Source organism: Heliangelus exortis, chromosome 1, assembly GCF_036169615.1.
Source record: "Heliangelus exortis chromosome 1, bHelExo1.hap1, whole genome shotgun sequence".
NCBI lineage: Eukaryota > Metazoa > Chordata > Aves > Apodiformes > Trochilidae > Heliangelus > Heliangelus exortis.
Window position 1 is genome coordinate 115889514 of NC_092422.1, and position 16333 is coordinate 115905846.

The following is a 16333-nucleotide window of genomic DNA, read 5'->3' on the forward strand; positions in this document are numbered from 1 at the left end:
ATGAGTAGCTGGAATGTCCCAGCCTGTTTCTCAGCTCTTCCCATTCAGGCTCGCTTGGCCTTGACAGAGAATCTGCATTCCCAAATTGCACATGAACTGGAATGAATAATATATTCAAGGAGTTACGCCAACAAATCTTTAAATAGCTGTCCAGAAATGAGTATCGCTATAAGAAACTTGATGAAAAAGCTCTGTAAGAGATACAGAGGAACCAAAAAAATATTTAAAAAAATAAAATAAATAACGATGTGTAGGGAATGGAAGAAAAAAGGACTGCTCAGACTGTCCAGGACAAATTAGACAGGGAATTCAGAGACCATAGGTCAAACTGCTCAGACATGGGGGCAGTCTCACATCTGGAGAGGCTACGAGCAGACAGATTGTACTGACTGTAATGATATAGTTACAGGAAAAGAAGACCAAATGGGAACAGTTGGTAGTTGTGTAAAGATAAATCACCACAGAGTGGAATAGACAGAAGTGGAAAAAGTGCATGGTCAATTCTTGACTCTGCTTCGGCTTGGTTGTAGGCTGAGTTTTTCTGAGTATAGACACACAAAGAAACTTTAAACAACTTCCCAGTCACCACCATGACATTGTCCCCCATCGCTTTTCTCATGCCTTCTTCCTTACCACATCTCTTAAGTGTGACTCTTCTTCTGTCTTAGCTGTCTTGATCTCCTGCTGGCCACAGCTGCCTTCTGAGGAAACATCCTTTGTCTTGAGCTGTCCTTGCTCTGCCTCATCTGTGGGGAGTGGCCCCATATGAACCTCTGAAGCTGGTGTTTGTTCCAAGATGGGACTCTGCTCTAAGGATGGCTGGGGGCTGCTGGTGCTGCTTGTGCTGCTGTTTTGCCGACATAAGATCTCCTGAGTTTCTGCTGCTGGCTGTGGAGTTTCTAAGGACTCAGATTTCCTGGCTGCCACCAGCTCGTCAGGGTGAGAGCCTGGATGAGAGACACAAATGAACAATGCAACTACTTGTGACTGAAAATATGTGCCCTGAGACAAAGCGGTGCTCTTTTAACAAAATGCCAACTAACAAAGCCAAAGAGCTCCTTCCCAGTGCAACAGGACATTGCAGAGACACCACCCACCTTCCCAGTGTCACTGCTGCAACAAGCACAAATCTGACCTATCACACACCCACCCTGCTATAGCTTGGTGTCCTTCCTGCCACAAGAGTAGGCTGGAGCAACCTCCAGACCACTGAGCTGCAGGGCAACTCCAGTAGCCCAACAGAAGTTCCACACCACCCTCCTTAACACACTTTTACCTCTGGATGCTGCTGCTGCTCCCAGGGTGGACCCCAGCTGTTTCTCCTTCTTCTCCTGCACCTGCTCTGTCCTGGTGTGGGTTCCCACTTCTAGGGAAGAGAGGCTTGTGCTTTCGGACACCAGGGAAGACAGCTCCTCTAGGCTGGAGAGGGAAAGCTTCTCCCTGGCAGGCACACGGCAAGGGGTGCTGTTGGTGCTGATGACTGCGGATACCCGCAGAGGGACAGAGACAGCAAAGGGCTCTGAGATGTTCAGGGCTTTCCTCTGGTGACGAGGGGAGGCCTCCAAGGGAAAGAGGCTGCTTGGGAAGCCTGACTTGGCATTTGTTTCAGAGGTGTAGAACATGCGGCTGCCTTTGCTGGAAGTCTGCTCATTTTCAGCATCCTCTGTTGCCCGGAAGACCTTCAACTGCTCAGGAGGTGATTTTGCTTGTGGTGTCCTGGGAGGACCTTTCTCCCCGCTCAGCTCTGAGCTTCCTTTGGCCCCCATGGCAGATCCTTCCCGTTCCCACTCATTCTCCTTGCTGAGGTCATATGCGCTGCCTGTGCCTCCTGTCCGTATCTTCATCACCGGGACAAAAAACCCTCCAGTAGTCACTGCCCGTTTGAATCTGCTCTTTTCATCCTCCCCTAAAGGTTGGAAGAGAGGAAGGGGTCAGTGGGAAGGAAAACACAAGGAAGCAACATTCCTCTGTGAGCAGTCTCCTCCAGGGATGTGTCCTGCACTGGCAAACACTCTTCAGTGCCAGCAGGCACTGAACACTTCCCAGGCTCCAGTTCTGGGGCCATCTTCAAGCTGGGAAGGCGGGGCCAGAGAATGCCCTCCAGTGGAAACCACCTGAGACTTTTTTATTACAGGCCCTTCTCAATTAGATGCTGCCAGCATGCACTTCACACAACAATCAGAGGTTTTGTGGGCTTACTGCAAAGGCTTCTCACTGCTTTTATATTTCTCCTTATAAATGGGAATTTTGTACTCAGGATAACCAAGTGGTTATCCAGTGGTATGAAGCTGAAATGATTCGACTGCTAGCAAAGATGCCGCTAGGCATCATGGTAACTCTCAAGTGCATGCACCAATGTAAAAGGCTCAGAAAAGGGTTAAAAATTCATGCTCACAATGGTGGGGGCACACGTCAGCAGCCAGGGCACAAGCATACAAAGACAAACAATCCAAGAGAGGCAAGGAGACAAACCACCACACCCATGCAGGCACAGGGAAAAGCTGAGAGCGTAGAGGTCCAATGATACATCCTTACAGTGTAGGCTATTGATGTCTCACCTTCCACTGGCAGGGAACACAGGGAGTCCATGCTCTTTGCAGGCCGAATAGTTGCTTTTTCTGTGGAAAAAGAGTTTTAGAAACAGGCTTCAGATCCTGCAGTTTTGCAGGCTTCAGCGCAGAAAGACTAAAGGCTACATATAGATGGGCATGCCAGACAATCATCAAAGTTATTTTCCAATTCCAAGCGTTCCTCCTCTGTATCCACACCATGTGGCTTATTACCCACAACACTTGTCCACACAGCTGGGGATCTGTTGGTGCTAACAACAGCTTTGCACCTGCTGGACATGTGGAGAGCTATACTTAACCCAGCCAGTCAACACCATCTCCACTGTGAAGCAGTTAAGCATCCCCAAAGCTGTTAAGTGCCACTGCACACACACCCCCTACCCCACCCCCATCAAGTCAGGCTGTTAGTTGTGAGGACTTTTTAACGAAATTGCCATATAAATGCCTTCTCACCTCTCATTCCTGATAGCATATGTTAGGTTATTTTTACGTTGTACTCCCAGGCTCTGTGCTGGCATGAACATACCCTGCCTCTAGCAAGCAATCTGGGAAATTTATGAGGGCTGTAAGCAATCTATTTGCCTGGTCATTCTTGATGGACATGCTTGTCCAGAAACGAGCTGTCACTTGTCACCAAACACTCTACAGGTCTGTTCCTGAGAGGTTTTGTAAGCATGTAGCTGGTACCACACAGAAAAGGAGATATAGCAGGTAAGGTAGCCAGTGAAGAAGACAAGTTAGTCTCTGGCAGCCCAAAAATGACCCATGTAACTCTGGAAAATGTCTGGGAGCAAGGTTTGCTGTTTATAATGTCGCACATAGAAGGTAAGGCAGAAAATGAGCAGGCTTCTTGCACCTCCTTTTTTTATACAATTCAGGCTGCTGGAACTGACTTTCACATGCATATAGGAGAAACTCCAGCTACTTTTTGCATTTATATGGAGTCCTGGCTACCTTTTACAACTACATGTCATGATGTCTTGAGCACTGGCTCCACTTCCCAGGGAAACAGAATCCAGGCTGTGGAGCTCACGTTTTATGTTACCTGCAGACTTGTGAGCATTGGACACAAACTGTGTCAGAGCATGTGCTGAGTTTCAACAGCAAGTTCATATGTTTCCTCACATTAGGTTGTAATCAGAAAGCACACAAAAATACAACATGTAGTGTTGTGCTTCTCAAAACCACCACTTCAGTGCCTTAACCTCTGTGTGCAGTTGTGCATTTTTGTGTCCTGATGATGAAAATGTGCAGCCTCCTGTCACTCAGTACTGTGCTTGGACCAAGGCTCAGCCCCCACGATCACTGAGCTCCAGTCATTCCTGGGCATTCTTGGGTTAGCACTATTCTGGGAGAGAGTATTCCTTATCAAAGTGAGAAGGTGAGAAGGTGATCCCATGATCAAAATAGGACGGAGAGCTATTTTGAGGTCTGCCATGGGCATCCTGTGTGAGGCCATCTGTACATGAAAAACATGGGGCAAGGCAGGGGTCCAAAGAGAGCTAGAGCTGGCGCTTGGCTTCGTACTCACTTCTGATCCAAATACAGCCTCTCTAATATGTGGTGGTAGGTAATTTTGCCAACATTAATTATTTTATTTTAAGTCTTGCAATGCTTGGTAGCTCTCATACAAACACCAGATCCTGAAGTCATGAGGTTATCTAAAAAATCCCACCCTTCACCTTATTTTTTAAAAGTAGATTTCTTTTCTTGGAGATACTTAGAAAAAAATCTAGGACATAAAAACCCCAAATACTTCTTCATTAGCTCAGGTAAAAAAAAAATTACATGCTTTCCTTTAAAAATTGTGTTTACTCTCCAGCCAACTTCATGATTTTTACAACTTGAGTCATCATTTCTAAAACTGGGAATTGAAACTTCCATGTGATTTCCTAGGAAGCACAGTGTTTAAAAGATTGCAGCTCATGAGGGGCTAGAACTTGGGATTGCAGCCAGGAAAAAAAGACAATTTCTCTCTTGTAAATTCTGCAGAAGTAATAGCTTTCTTCAAAGTCCTCAGAGACGGGAGCCATTGGAACTTCTGGCACCTTGTTTTTTCTCAAAGACTCTGAACACAGTTGGTTCTTTAATGTCCTTTAGTGGTAGGACACCCATTTGCCCAGTGCCACGTAAGGAACATTAGGAGCCAGAGGCTGGCTGGGCTGATGCAATCCATATCTACATAGCATTTCCTAGTCCCTGAACTAGACAGCTGGACAACAAGAGCCTGTTTATTACATACTAAAAAGTAATATTTAATGTAGCTGTCTGGCATACCCCCTCGAAAGGACGCCTTTTGCCATCACGTGAAAATGAGATGTCCACGAAGCCTGGCAACAAACATGACCCCACTAGACCATCTCAAGTCTAATAGTTCTAGTTTCCTGAGGATACAGGTTGCCCCATGCCATCAATATCCCAGGACAAAGATACAGAGAAGTGTGTATGTCACCGAGAAGTCTGTTCTTACCAGAGAGTTTCTGTGCTCTTACAAAGACACTCCCATTTCGACTCAGTTTAGACTTTGATTCTGAGCCAGAACGGCCCAAGTTAAATATTGATTTCCATTTCTTGGACTTGGTGGATAATTTTCTCCTAGAAGGAAAAAGAGTTCAGAAGGTTACTGTACCCCAGAGATTTCTGCCATTTTAATAACCCACAAATGCCACTGAGCTCTGTCCCCTCAACACTGTCCTGTTTTTCTTCTCATATCTCTTAATTCTAAGGTATGCATGGCACAGCTACACAACTAACTCTTGCTTTTCTGTAAGTGGTTTATCTGTATTGATGATTTAACTGTGTCATGGATGGAAAGACACTTCAGCCAGCTCTTCAGAGAGCTGACTGTGGCATCACACTACAGCTACTGTGACTGACTAAGCAATCAACCATGCCTGCCTCCAGAAAGAAAAGGTATTTGAGGATAGAACTCTCCTCCAGTACAGTAAAGAGAAATCAGATTTTTAAATGGGTTTTATGACAAAATGCAAGACAAATTCCAGAGAACTGATGGAACTGGTACTATCACCCAATGGATAAAGCTTTCCCTTAAAGTCCTCATGTCTTATAAGTATAATACACTTTCAAAAATAAAAGGATCTCTTACTACAAAGTATCTACTAACACTTCTCAGGCCAATATGAATCATGGGTGCTACATGATCATTGTAATGTACTAACCAAAAGGAGGAGGCTTAGGGGAATAAAATAAAATTCTAGTAAATTCTAGTAAGTGGGACACCAGTTGCCTGTGCCACTTTGGAAATCCCAGCTTTAAACAGAAAGAAGCTGCTAGTCCTGAAACCAGTTTTCTTCTATGCATATTGCTGCATGAAGCTGTTTCAGTTCCCTCACATACCCACTCTGATTTCTCTTTCAATCTCCCCTCTTCCAGAGCAAGAACCTTTTATCTCCCTATATTGCACTCCAAAATAGGAATACTACCCCCATAGCTCTGCTTTTCTTTCATATCAGTAATCAGAAGAGCACAAATCAGTCCTAAAAAGAGGATTAATATCTTGGGAATAGTTCAAGTGACAAAGGAAAAGACACTCTAGAGGGACAATACATCCTTTTGCCTTAAACTGGTAATCCTCCTGCCAGTATTCTGGTGGATGGCTCATTTTTGCTTTAATATATCATGTGTGAAGGAATATCTTTGGTACAGTGCTTTATGGGTCAATAGATTAATGAGCCTCCTGCTGCAGAGGCTATAAACTCTCAGAAGCAGGCAGTAGAATGTTAACAGATAGACAGACCAATAGAAAAATACTTCTGCTGGGCAGCACTTCCAACAGCTGCAGCAATCTCATCTGAAATTGGGCTTTCTTCCTGGCATATGCACAGGTGGCATAGGTGACACTGTATAAATATCTCTCCATACCAGGAATGAAAATTTGGCCTATTGCTTGGCTGTGAGTGCAGAGGAACCTTAAGAATGACAAAGATGAGCAGCTCAGTGTCACCAGGTGAGCCATGGACCAGCTGTCAGCAGGTGGAACTCGCAGAAGAGCTGTGTCTGGACCTGCTTCAGGCAGAGACCACCTTTAAACAAAACCTGAGCTGACCCAAGGATGCAAAGAAATTAATTCTTCTTGCAAGAGGTTTGCGAGGCTCTGCCCTGATGGAGGGATGAGGACTAATGGAACTATGAACACAGCAACTGTAATGCTTCTCAGGAGCAGCTGTGCCTCTTTTCAGAAGGGTGCAGAGTTTTTTCTCAATGTTGCCTATAGATTCAAGTGTGGGGGTATCACACTAACAGAATTTTCACTCCCAGTCATGCCCGGAAACCTGCACTGTTTTTTTTTATTTGTACTTTACATTCCTCTTAGCACTTACTTGGTGTCAGGGAGGTCAACAACTGTGTGGAAGAGGGACCCAGTTACAGGGACAATTTCAGGCAAGCTGTTCTCTCTCCTCTCCTTCCGAGCAGGGTGGGAGGCTGACAGACTCCGTGCCTGTGCCTCTTCCAGACTCACCAGTTTCATTGGCAGGGAGACTGAGGGGAGGGTCAGACTTTTCACAACTGATGCGCTCTCTGAAAAGGAAGAAAATGCATTTCAGCCTGGGTTGAAGAGAGATGAGAGCAAGAGCTTCATGTCTTTATTTGACTGGAACATCTCCTGCAGAGGGGGGAAAAGGAACAGCACGTGCAGGGAGAGAGACTTTTTGTCAGATAAGTCTTCCATCTCCCCAGCAACCTTATCCATCTGAGTGAATTCCCAGTGGGAGCCATGCTTACCAGCCAAAGACTGCATTGCACAGACTTGCTGCCTCTGCTGTAGATGCATTGGTGTGAAAGAAACATCTCTGAAAACCACCATGATTCACACATTCTCCTTCCCCCTTCCCTCCCTTCTTCCCAAGATTCTGAAGTCCTTCCATCCCCCGTCTAAACCTGGTCCCTAATTCTCTCTCTCACTTCCACATTTTTCTCCTCCTTGTTTTGTTCCAGGACAGTTGATTTTCTATTAACCAGCATTACTTAACCTTCCTAAAGCACTTCAGGGCTATGGAAAGCAGTGTGACAGACAGCCCTGGGAACTGAATGTCTCTGTTTACCTGGGAAGCAGCAAAGCCAGCTTCCCATATGTCAGTTCCAAACAGGCTATCTGGAGGTGCACGAATGAAGCTCAGCATCTGGACCCCACTCAGTACTCAGCCCTGCTGCTGAAGCAGAGCTCAAGATCCTGCCTGTGCAGAGTGTCAAGGTGAAGGAGCATTTCCCCACTAAGAAATCAACTGGGACCCTCAGCATGTTTGTCTCCTGACTCCACAAAGCTGTTAAAGGACAGAAGCATTCAGCACTTAGGCCAGTTTTGGGCCAGTGACCTAGAGTACAACCAGAAGTGTTGGAATTTACTAGTCAGTGTTTTGCTGCAATGCTTATGCACTACAGGTGCCTTCTGCCAGTTCATAAACAAGGGCATAGGAAAGGCATCCACACCAGCAAAGCAGGAACACTACAGGTTGAGCAGAGCACCACCCTGAAATACCATGCACCAAGTACAGACTACAAGGAAATGCTACATGTTAAGGGAAGGGTGGATGGGACTAGCTGACACAGGGCTGAAAAGCAGAAAGGTTACTCCCAGGGTGTAAAACAGAACAATGCATGTTTTGGAAATTATATGAGGTCATCGTAGATACTTCTTGCTTCCCAGGTTTAAAAGCATTTGGACAACAAATATGTCACTAAATAACAAAAATCAGTATTTCTCAGGACTGTTGATGTCTCAGAAAGGAAGAAAAAAATCTCTTTTTATAAAAGCCCCCAAGTACAAGACCTAAGTTCTTAAAACATAAGCTTAAGCTTTATTTTGGCAGCATGACTCCTGACTTGGGTGGACATGGTGGCTGCAGGGCAGGTATCATTGGTATGAGGAATTATAATTGGAGGAGCCTAAGAGAAGAACTGACACTGGGACTGATGGGCTTAGAGAGAAATCTTAGGTGAGGATTGAGAAACAATCAGTCTGTCTTCTAAAAGACTTCAGCTGAATGAGATCATGCAAAAGATGAGCCATGGGGCAATCTGGGAGCATACTGAATGAGGTTAGTATTCAAAAAGAAGACACTGAAGATGGGGACTAAGAGTAAAAGAGTAATGAGGGATTGAGCTAAAGGTTTGTTTGGGGTAGTCTTTGAGCACTGGGGTTGATGCGCTTGAAATATTAGTGGAAGGAGATAGAGTTAGAGCTGGAGCTACATGGCAAGTGACACATATAGTGGTTCAGGGAGGTTGTTACCAATGCTCTCTGCACAACTGGCTTTTCTGTTGTTGTTGAAGAGCTGATCCACGTGATTCAGGATGAATTCGATCACCAACTGCTGCACCCGCACCTCCAGGAAAGCTGCATCCCCATTACAGCCAACTGCCTCAATCTCCTTCGACCTGCACCAGGAAAGAATTATACTGGTAGCCAACATTGCCACACACAGCCAGTGGGGAAGAGAAGGAAGCTTTCTTCCTGCAAGACTTGGAACAGGGATGTTTTCCCCACTCTCCTTGTACCTCTTGCTCTCTTTCCCTCACAGGTCCTCATCCTCTGCCTTTTCACTCTCTTAAAAATAATTTTTCCTGTTTTCCCTGTCACCTTTGCTGCTTTCTTTCTTGCCTGTGCTATTTTCCCTACTTCACTTCTACATTCTTCAGCACTAGATAAAACTATGACTCCCAAACTCCACTCTGCTGCCTCTGTGCTCCTCTGTCCAATCCAAATTATTCTATGATTCTATGATAATAGCTATTTAAAAGTTGAGCCAGAAAGACAATCCAGGACCTTCGAATACTGCTTCCAGATCCCTATTTAATGTTTCAATCATCTCTCACTGAAATCTCTTAGAACCCTGCTCAGGTGTTTCCCATGCCAAACCTTTCATTTCTTTGCCATATGCCCCAGTAGTCTCTCCTCTGCCCCCATCACTCCCACATTCTCACTGTTGCTCTCAGCAAAGGAACATTCCTTATCTTGACATGCCGAAGTGTAGCTGAAGAAATTATCTCTGGGCAGTGGATCCTTTGTAAAGTTAATGACTGGTGTGTTAGATAATAGCTTGGGGCATTGCCAAGAGGATAACCCTGTAAGGAGGCTCTAGTTGCATTGCTTGCTCCTTTCTTATCCTCCCTGGGACTCACACTTACAAAAGATTGCAAAAGGAAACAGACATCAAATTTTTTTTACAAGGACAGATGCTAGAATGAAAATGTCTGTAGTAAAGGTCCACTTTGTGATATTCAATAGACTCATCATTTGCTTCATTCTCAGAACCTCTCTGCCTGTTTGTGATTTAAACTTTTGTGATTTGTAAGTCAACTTTTCAGAGATTGCTTTCAGACCTCTATCTCTCTAGCCAATGTCTCTCCCTCCTGTACTCTGCCAGCCCTCACTCCCCCCACCAGACGTGCCAGCAACCCTCTCTCACCCAGATGCAGTCCTGGAGTCTCCCTGCATAGTTCATTCCTCTCAGCTCAGGGGTGTGGGGTGGATAGGAAAGGGAATTTCAGCAAGATACAATTTTTTTTTTCCCAGATACTATTTTTTCTTGTTTTGCTTATCTCTACAATCTATCAGCCAAATCTCTGCTTCTTATCTAGGCCTCTTCCCAGCAGAGTACCAGCCATAGCAAACATGATAAACTAGCTGGTAGTCTGGAGATGACGCTAGCTTCCATCTTAAGCCCACTAAGCTCATCTCACTTATGCTCAAGCACATCTGGGCACAGGCCTGTAGTGCTATTGCCCTGTTGCACACCCTTCCAGGCCCTGCTGTGTCTCATCACCCCACTGCAGAAGCACTGGCACTGTCAGAAATGTCAATTCCATTCCACAATGATGAGCTAAGCCCTCATTTTTAAATTGATGTGCTCAACTTGCAAATAACAGCTTTTTTTTTTTTTCTTTTTTTCATAAGAAACACCAAACCACAAGCTTCTTTGGATGCTGGCAGTAACACTTCATCTTACTCAACCTGGAAGAATTTTTTCGTCTTTCAGAAGCTGTTTGCTCTGCTCTACAGTTCCCTTCATTTGTTCTGCTTTTTCCTGTCTTTGCATTTCCTTGGTCTCCAGGCTCAGATGCTGGAGATCCCCTGGGGGCTCAGCATGGTGCTCTGGGGGAGAGGACTCTCTTCTGTACCTGAGGAGATTGGGAGCCCACACCAGGGCCAGGTTTCTGGTGTGCATGTTGGTCATGTTGCTGAAGGAGGCCAGGTGAGTCAGGTGCTTGATCAGGTATTCCAGTGTTCTGCAGTGATTTCATAAGAAGAGAGAAAAATGTGTCAAGTGACTCATCCCCACCCAGCTCTGGCCTCAAAATTGTCCCATCCTCAAGGAAGACAGTCCCTGTAATGGCATAACAGGCCCCATAGGGCAGAGAAATTACAGCAACAGCGTTTACACAAGATAGCAGTGAACAACTCTGTTCTGGGGTGGCCAAGGATGGTACACGAACCAAACAATTCCTTGGGTGCAAAGAAGATGACAAGATGGGCAGGAGAGGGAGGAAGCTACTGCAAAGGCTGGGGGCTTAGCTCTTGCTCAAGCATCTCTGGCAGATCATCCCCTCACCTAACCCAGGACACTGCCCAAGGTTACTACAGGGGTCATGCACAGGGAAAGAGGGTGACCGTCTGCAGCAGGGAGAGCTTGTTCAATCTCTAACAACAGTTTGTTCAATGATATTTAAATGCCAGATAGTTTGCTGTCATATTTGGAAATTACCAGTCAGCTTTTGGGAACTGACTGCTGGAAATCAACTTCAGGCCATATTCCCTGATGGTGAAGGTCACCATACTGTTTCACAGTACCTTGGTAGACATGTTCTCACCTGTAATGGGATGGTGGGAGTTCCTGGATGACATTTTGGATTCGTGCCAACTGCTCGTCCTCAGGGAAGCGTGACACTGCTTCCTGCAGAGATATAACACAACTGTTCACTCTGGCACTGGACACAGGGAAAAGGAAAAGGGATAAGCAGGATCACAGGAGACAGTCAGTCTCAGAGGGAATGCTCTTTTGTTACCTTACAGAAGCTGCTTTGTGTTCCCCGCACAGCAGAGATTTGCTGTGCTGTTATTTTATGTCTCAGTACATTCCTTCCCACATGTTAGGACAGGGTGGTCAATGTTTTGGGGAGAGGACCATTTAAGGACCAAGGGCTTCAATTAGGACTCATTTTCTCTTTTAAACTCTTTTTCTCTTTTTTAACTGGTACAATGGTGGGTGGAATAGAAGGAGAGGGAAAGAGAGAAATGAAAATAATTTAAAAATAAAAAATATTGACACACTCATTGCCTAAACTGTTAATACCAAAATAGATCTTTCAATTTCTGTGCTATGAAAACAGCTGGGATATGTATGTTCCACAGTCAACAAAATATGCACTATCTTTGGTTGCTATATGAAATTAGCTATGGGGAATAGCGTGCGTGATTTTGCATCTTTTATGATGGAAGGAGCCTTAGCAAAATCACTGTCCAAGTAGATCAATAAATTCCTATACTCAGGGTCAGACCAGGTTAGACAGAATCAAGGTTACAAGGTTTGGTGTATTGGTTGACAGCTGGCTAAATATGAGCCAGCGGTGTTCCCAGGTGGCCAAGAAGGCTATTGGCGTTCTGGCTTGTGTCAGAAAATGGTGTGACTATCAGGACTAGGGAAGTGATCCTGCCCCTGTACTCATCACTGGTGAGGCCCCCCCTGGAGCACTGAGTTCAGTTTTGGGCACCTCAATACAAAAGGGACATTGAGGTGTTGGAGCAAGTCCAGAGAAGGGTAACAAAGCTATTGAAGGGTTTGGAAACCATCCCTTGTGAGGAGAAACTGAGGGTGTTTGGGCTGTTTAGTCTGGGGAATCGGAGGCTGAGGGAAGACCTTATCACCCTTCACAAATACCTGAAAGGAGGTTATAGGGAGAGTGGGGTTGGTATCTTTTCACTGGTGGCAGGAGAAGGGGAAATAGCTTCAAGCTTCATCAGGGGAGATGTAGGTGGAATACATGAAGAAACTTCTTTATAGAAAGGGTTGTTAAGGATTGGAACAGGCTCCCCAGGGAGGTGGTTGAATCTCCATCCCTGAATGTGTTTAAAAATTGCCTGAATGTGGTGCCTGGGGACATGGTTTAGTGGTGGGTCACCAGGAATAGGCTAATAGGGTTAGGACAAGGTTGAACTCAATGATATTGAAGTTCTTTTCCAACCTGAGCAATTCTATGATTCTATGATTCTACACACCTTGGTCCTGGGTAAGTCTCAATGGACCAAGAGCTTAGTGAGCCATGGTAAGTTTTTGTCTGCATTCTGAGGAGTTCACTACATTGGTATTCATCTGTTCAGCTTTTTTCCCTTTCAATACTTGTGCCAGGGGAGGTCAAACCACCAGTGAGTTCAAACAATGCCTGACTGTCTGGGAACTTCCCACCTACCCTACTGCCACTGGAGTTTGGAGCGAGTTCAGAGAATGATGCTGGGACCCACGCTGCCAGCAGAAGCTTTGCCTACAGACAGATGTCAGCACTGCTAGGAAAGGAAGGAAGAAAACCATAGCAAACCACCCCTCACTTAAACATAATGAACCTGAAATTATCAGCCACAACTGGAGAACTATCTTCTTGTCCTTGCAATTACTACTGCATCCACACTGCTGATGCTGCCATCTCTGTTCTGGTCACTGTCCTTTTCCCAGCAGACCAGTTCTCATGTTCAACCACTGGCAACTAAAACATTGCCAATTTCAAGGCCAGATATGAATATCAACCTTGTTTTATTCCCCTAATTGAGATTTATTGCCTCTAGTTTGAGCTTACTCACTGGTGTGATGGCAAACAAAAGCAAGTGAGCTCACTAGTTGGGTATATAGGGGATACAGATGCATTTGTTTTGCCCAAATTGAAGGTAGGTTAACATCTTGTTGTATTTTTACCAATAACAACAGCTCTTTTTCTAAAAAAAAAAAAAAAAAAAAAAATAAATGGTAAAAGCTGCCTATTACTATCAACCCAGAAATCCTAAGACCTCTTTGATCTTCATACAAGTTTTCCAGTTTTATGGCCTTGTCCAAAGATGGATAAGGAGAGAAATACAAAAACTGGTGCATCCAAAATGTTGCATTTCAGTCAGATTGTACACAGTATTTTCTCCCCCAGTGCTGATTTTCATTCACATTTTTATCTTCCAGCTCTCAAAGACCTAATGGTTAGACACCAAATGAATAGACAGCGAGGCTTTCTCAGGTCATGACCCACTCAAACCTCCAAGTCACATTTCTGACCCCTATGTGTTGTGCCTTTGAAATCTGAGACCCTTCCCAAAACTCAGGATTACTGCAGAAGAATAGAGAATTCAAGGAAGAACAAATAACTCCATTTATTACGTGACTGTTAAAGTTGAATTCATATGTTTTAAATTTTCATCATACCAGGGAGAAGAGAACACTGGGAGTATAGCAGGAGGCATGTAAAATGCAAATAAAAATCTGGGACATTTTCACTCCGATGGTGATTCTGGGAGTACACAGTTCATAAACCCTTGTTAGCAGGTGGAGTAGAGTCTTGAGAGAGAAAGCAGCCTTTGCCTCCTACAGCTGATCTGCTCTAAGGGAGTACTTGGCCATTCTAAGCCCAGGTTTGAACAAACCAAGCTAATTGAAGTTATCTATCCCATGAAACAAGGATCCGCCACCAGAATACAAAATAGCAAAGTGAAGAGCATAAGAGTGCATAGCTTTGCAAAGGTTGATAGCCAGTGAGGTCATGACTGGGATGTTATATCTGTGAACTTGACAGTAAATAACCCAGAAGGCCAACCCCTCCCTAGTCATTAAGAATTTAACTTTCCTTAGCCACAGATGTCTGAATCACTCTGGTGACTCAAAGTGGAGCCTATCCCATCTCAGAGACAGCTCTGGCTGAGTCAGGCTGGGATTTGGATGCATCCCTTACTCCTACCAGAGCTCTTCTGCTAAGGCACAGCTGCCACCCTTCCCTCTCCAGACACCACACTCCCAGTGGTTTTTCTGCTCCTTAGGGAATTGCTCTTTTTTCTTTCTTTCCTCCTGGTATCTGACTGTGCTTCCTGTCAGCTGGGTTACCCATTATAAATCCCAACTGAGTAGACTTACGAGAATAATGGATTTCGTGGCTAAACAGACAAACTAAAAAACCGGAGATTAAAAAAAAAAAAAAATCCCTTTTAGGTCAATCCAAAATGATAACATTTGAGGGAGCTGGCACTAGTTTTTAAAAGACAATTGTTCGAGGTTGACCAAAGCAACAGACTCAAAAAAACAAAACAAAAAAAAAAAAAAAAAAAAAAAAACTACCATTTAAATTTGGGGCTATTTAACCCTTTTCTGAAATACATTTCATTTACAAGTTAGATGTGTTGATTTAATATTGAAAGATTTCTAAAAGAAACATTTAGACAGATGCAGAAGTGTTTCCTCTGTTGTTTTTGAGTAAAAATATTTACTGAATGTATCTAACAAAAATCTGCAAGTCATCAACTCAAAACTGCACTTTTCAGCAGACATTCCTTCCTTAAAAAGTTTCCATCTAAATCTTCATGTTTCCTTTAGAGCATTTTTCTTTTATAAATCAGTACTGATAGCCAGAAAGACAACAGCCAAATAGCTTCAAGAAGAATGAGACTCATCTGTTACTGTGAATGGTGGAATAATACCATGTATTTTCAAGGTCCAATCCATCTTGACTGTCCCTAGTTTAGAAATTCCATCCTATACCATCAGGATCCCTCTACTGACCTACATATGTGTCAGTTTTTCAGATCTGCTCAGAATTTTGACTGAAGTTGTGACTATACATCACACCTTCAAACACAGGCCAATATTACATAAAATTTGGCATCAAAACAGCAAGATACCTAACAAAATTGTGTACGTTCCAGGCAGCACAGCCAGCTAGTTCCCACCCTGTGTTTCCCAGCTCAGTTGTGGTCTTTAAGAGATACCAAACTTCTCACAGCAGCTTGCTGCTTGCCTGGCCCCATCGAACTGCCCTGCAGCAAGTCCCCTTGAATGGCTGTGCCTGCCTCTTCCCACAGAGGGCAAGAGGGATTCTTTGGAGAACATCATCTTCTTGCACAGAACTTGTGCAAGGCCTCTCCCAGTGCTTCTGGTGCCCTGGCATTGCCACTTGGAAGTGCCTGATCCAGGACAGAGGCAATGCAGACCTCAGCTCCTGAAGCTAAGGCTGCTTGTCACTCCCTGCTTCATTCTGATGGGATTTTGCAAAACTTCTCTTCTGCAACACCTGACAGTTCTGGCAATATCTGTCCCTTCCACCTCCCTGCAAATGGGAAAGAGTAGGATGACAGAAATTCTTAACAAAGGACGGATGTTTCCAACCCTGAGGAAACAGTCTTTCCCATCCTCCCACCCCAGTTGTTTTAAGAAGCTACTGAGTGCTTTTAGCTGAAAATTCGCACCTCTGGCACATAAAACTTCAGCCTGAGTGACTGGATTTAAATTCATTGGTGGCATAAACAACTGAAAGTAGATTTAGAGTGGTAAGAAGCAGGAAATCTTAAAAAGCATCGCTTGCTGTGCCACCTTTTAATAAAATATTATCTGTCATCAAAATTAGCCAACCCTCTTAAAAATTCAGGCTTTGTTGTCTTATTTTTTTGCTCTCCTGCAGCCTGCTCCGAGGCTCCAACTGCATCCATGTATAATCTATGGTTGTTTTTTAGAACTGAGTTACTACTCCTTGAATTATAATCCTTTTAAACAAGGTTAGAGATTTCT

The 16333-nt window shown here is 44.3% G+C and overlaps 1 protein-coding gene across 1 annotated transcript in view; it reads right to left on the bottom strand.

Annotated features, from left to right (window-relative positions):
• ARHGAP31 (Rho GTPase activating protein 31) overlaps window positions 1-16333 on the bottom strand; it is a 62252-nt gene that overhangs the window by 7610 nt on the left and 38309 nt on the right. Inside the window, exons 4-11 of the mRNA XM_071760144.1 lie at window positions 11400-11482; window positions 10710-10817; window positions 8821-8966; window positions 6911-7109; window positions 5041-5165; window positions 2559-2618; window positions 1277-1906; window positions 634-947 (exon numbers count right to left, since the gene is read on the bottom strand). Coding sequence (XP_071616245.1) covers window positions 634-947; window positions 1277-1906; window positions 2559-2618; window positions 5041-5165; window positions 6911-7109; window positions 8821-8966; window positions 10710-10817; window positions 11400-11482 — 1665 coding nt within the window. The remainder of the gene's footprint in view (window positions 1-633; window positions 948-1276; window positions 1907-2558; window positions 2619-5040; window positions 5166-6910; window positions 7110-8820; window positions 8967-10709; window positions 10818-11399; window positions 11483-16333) is intronic.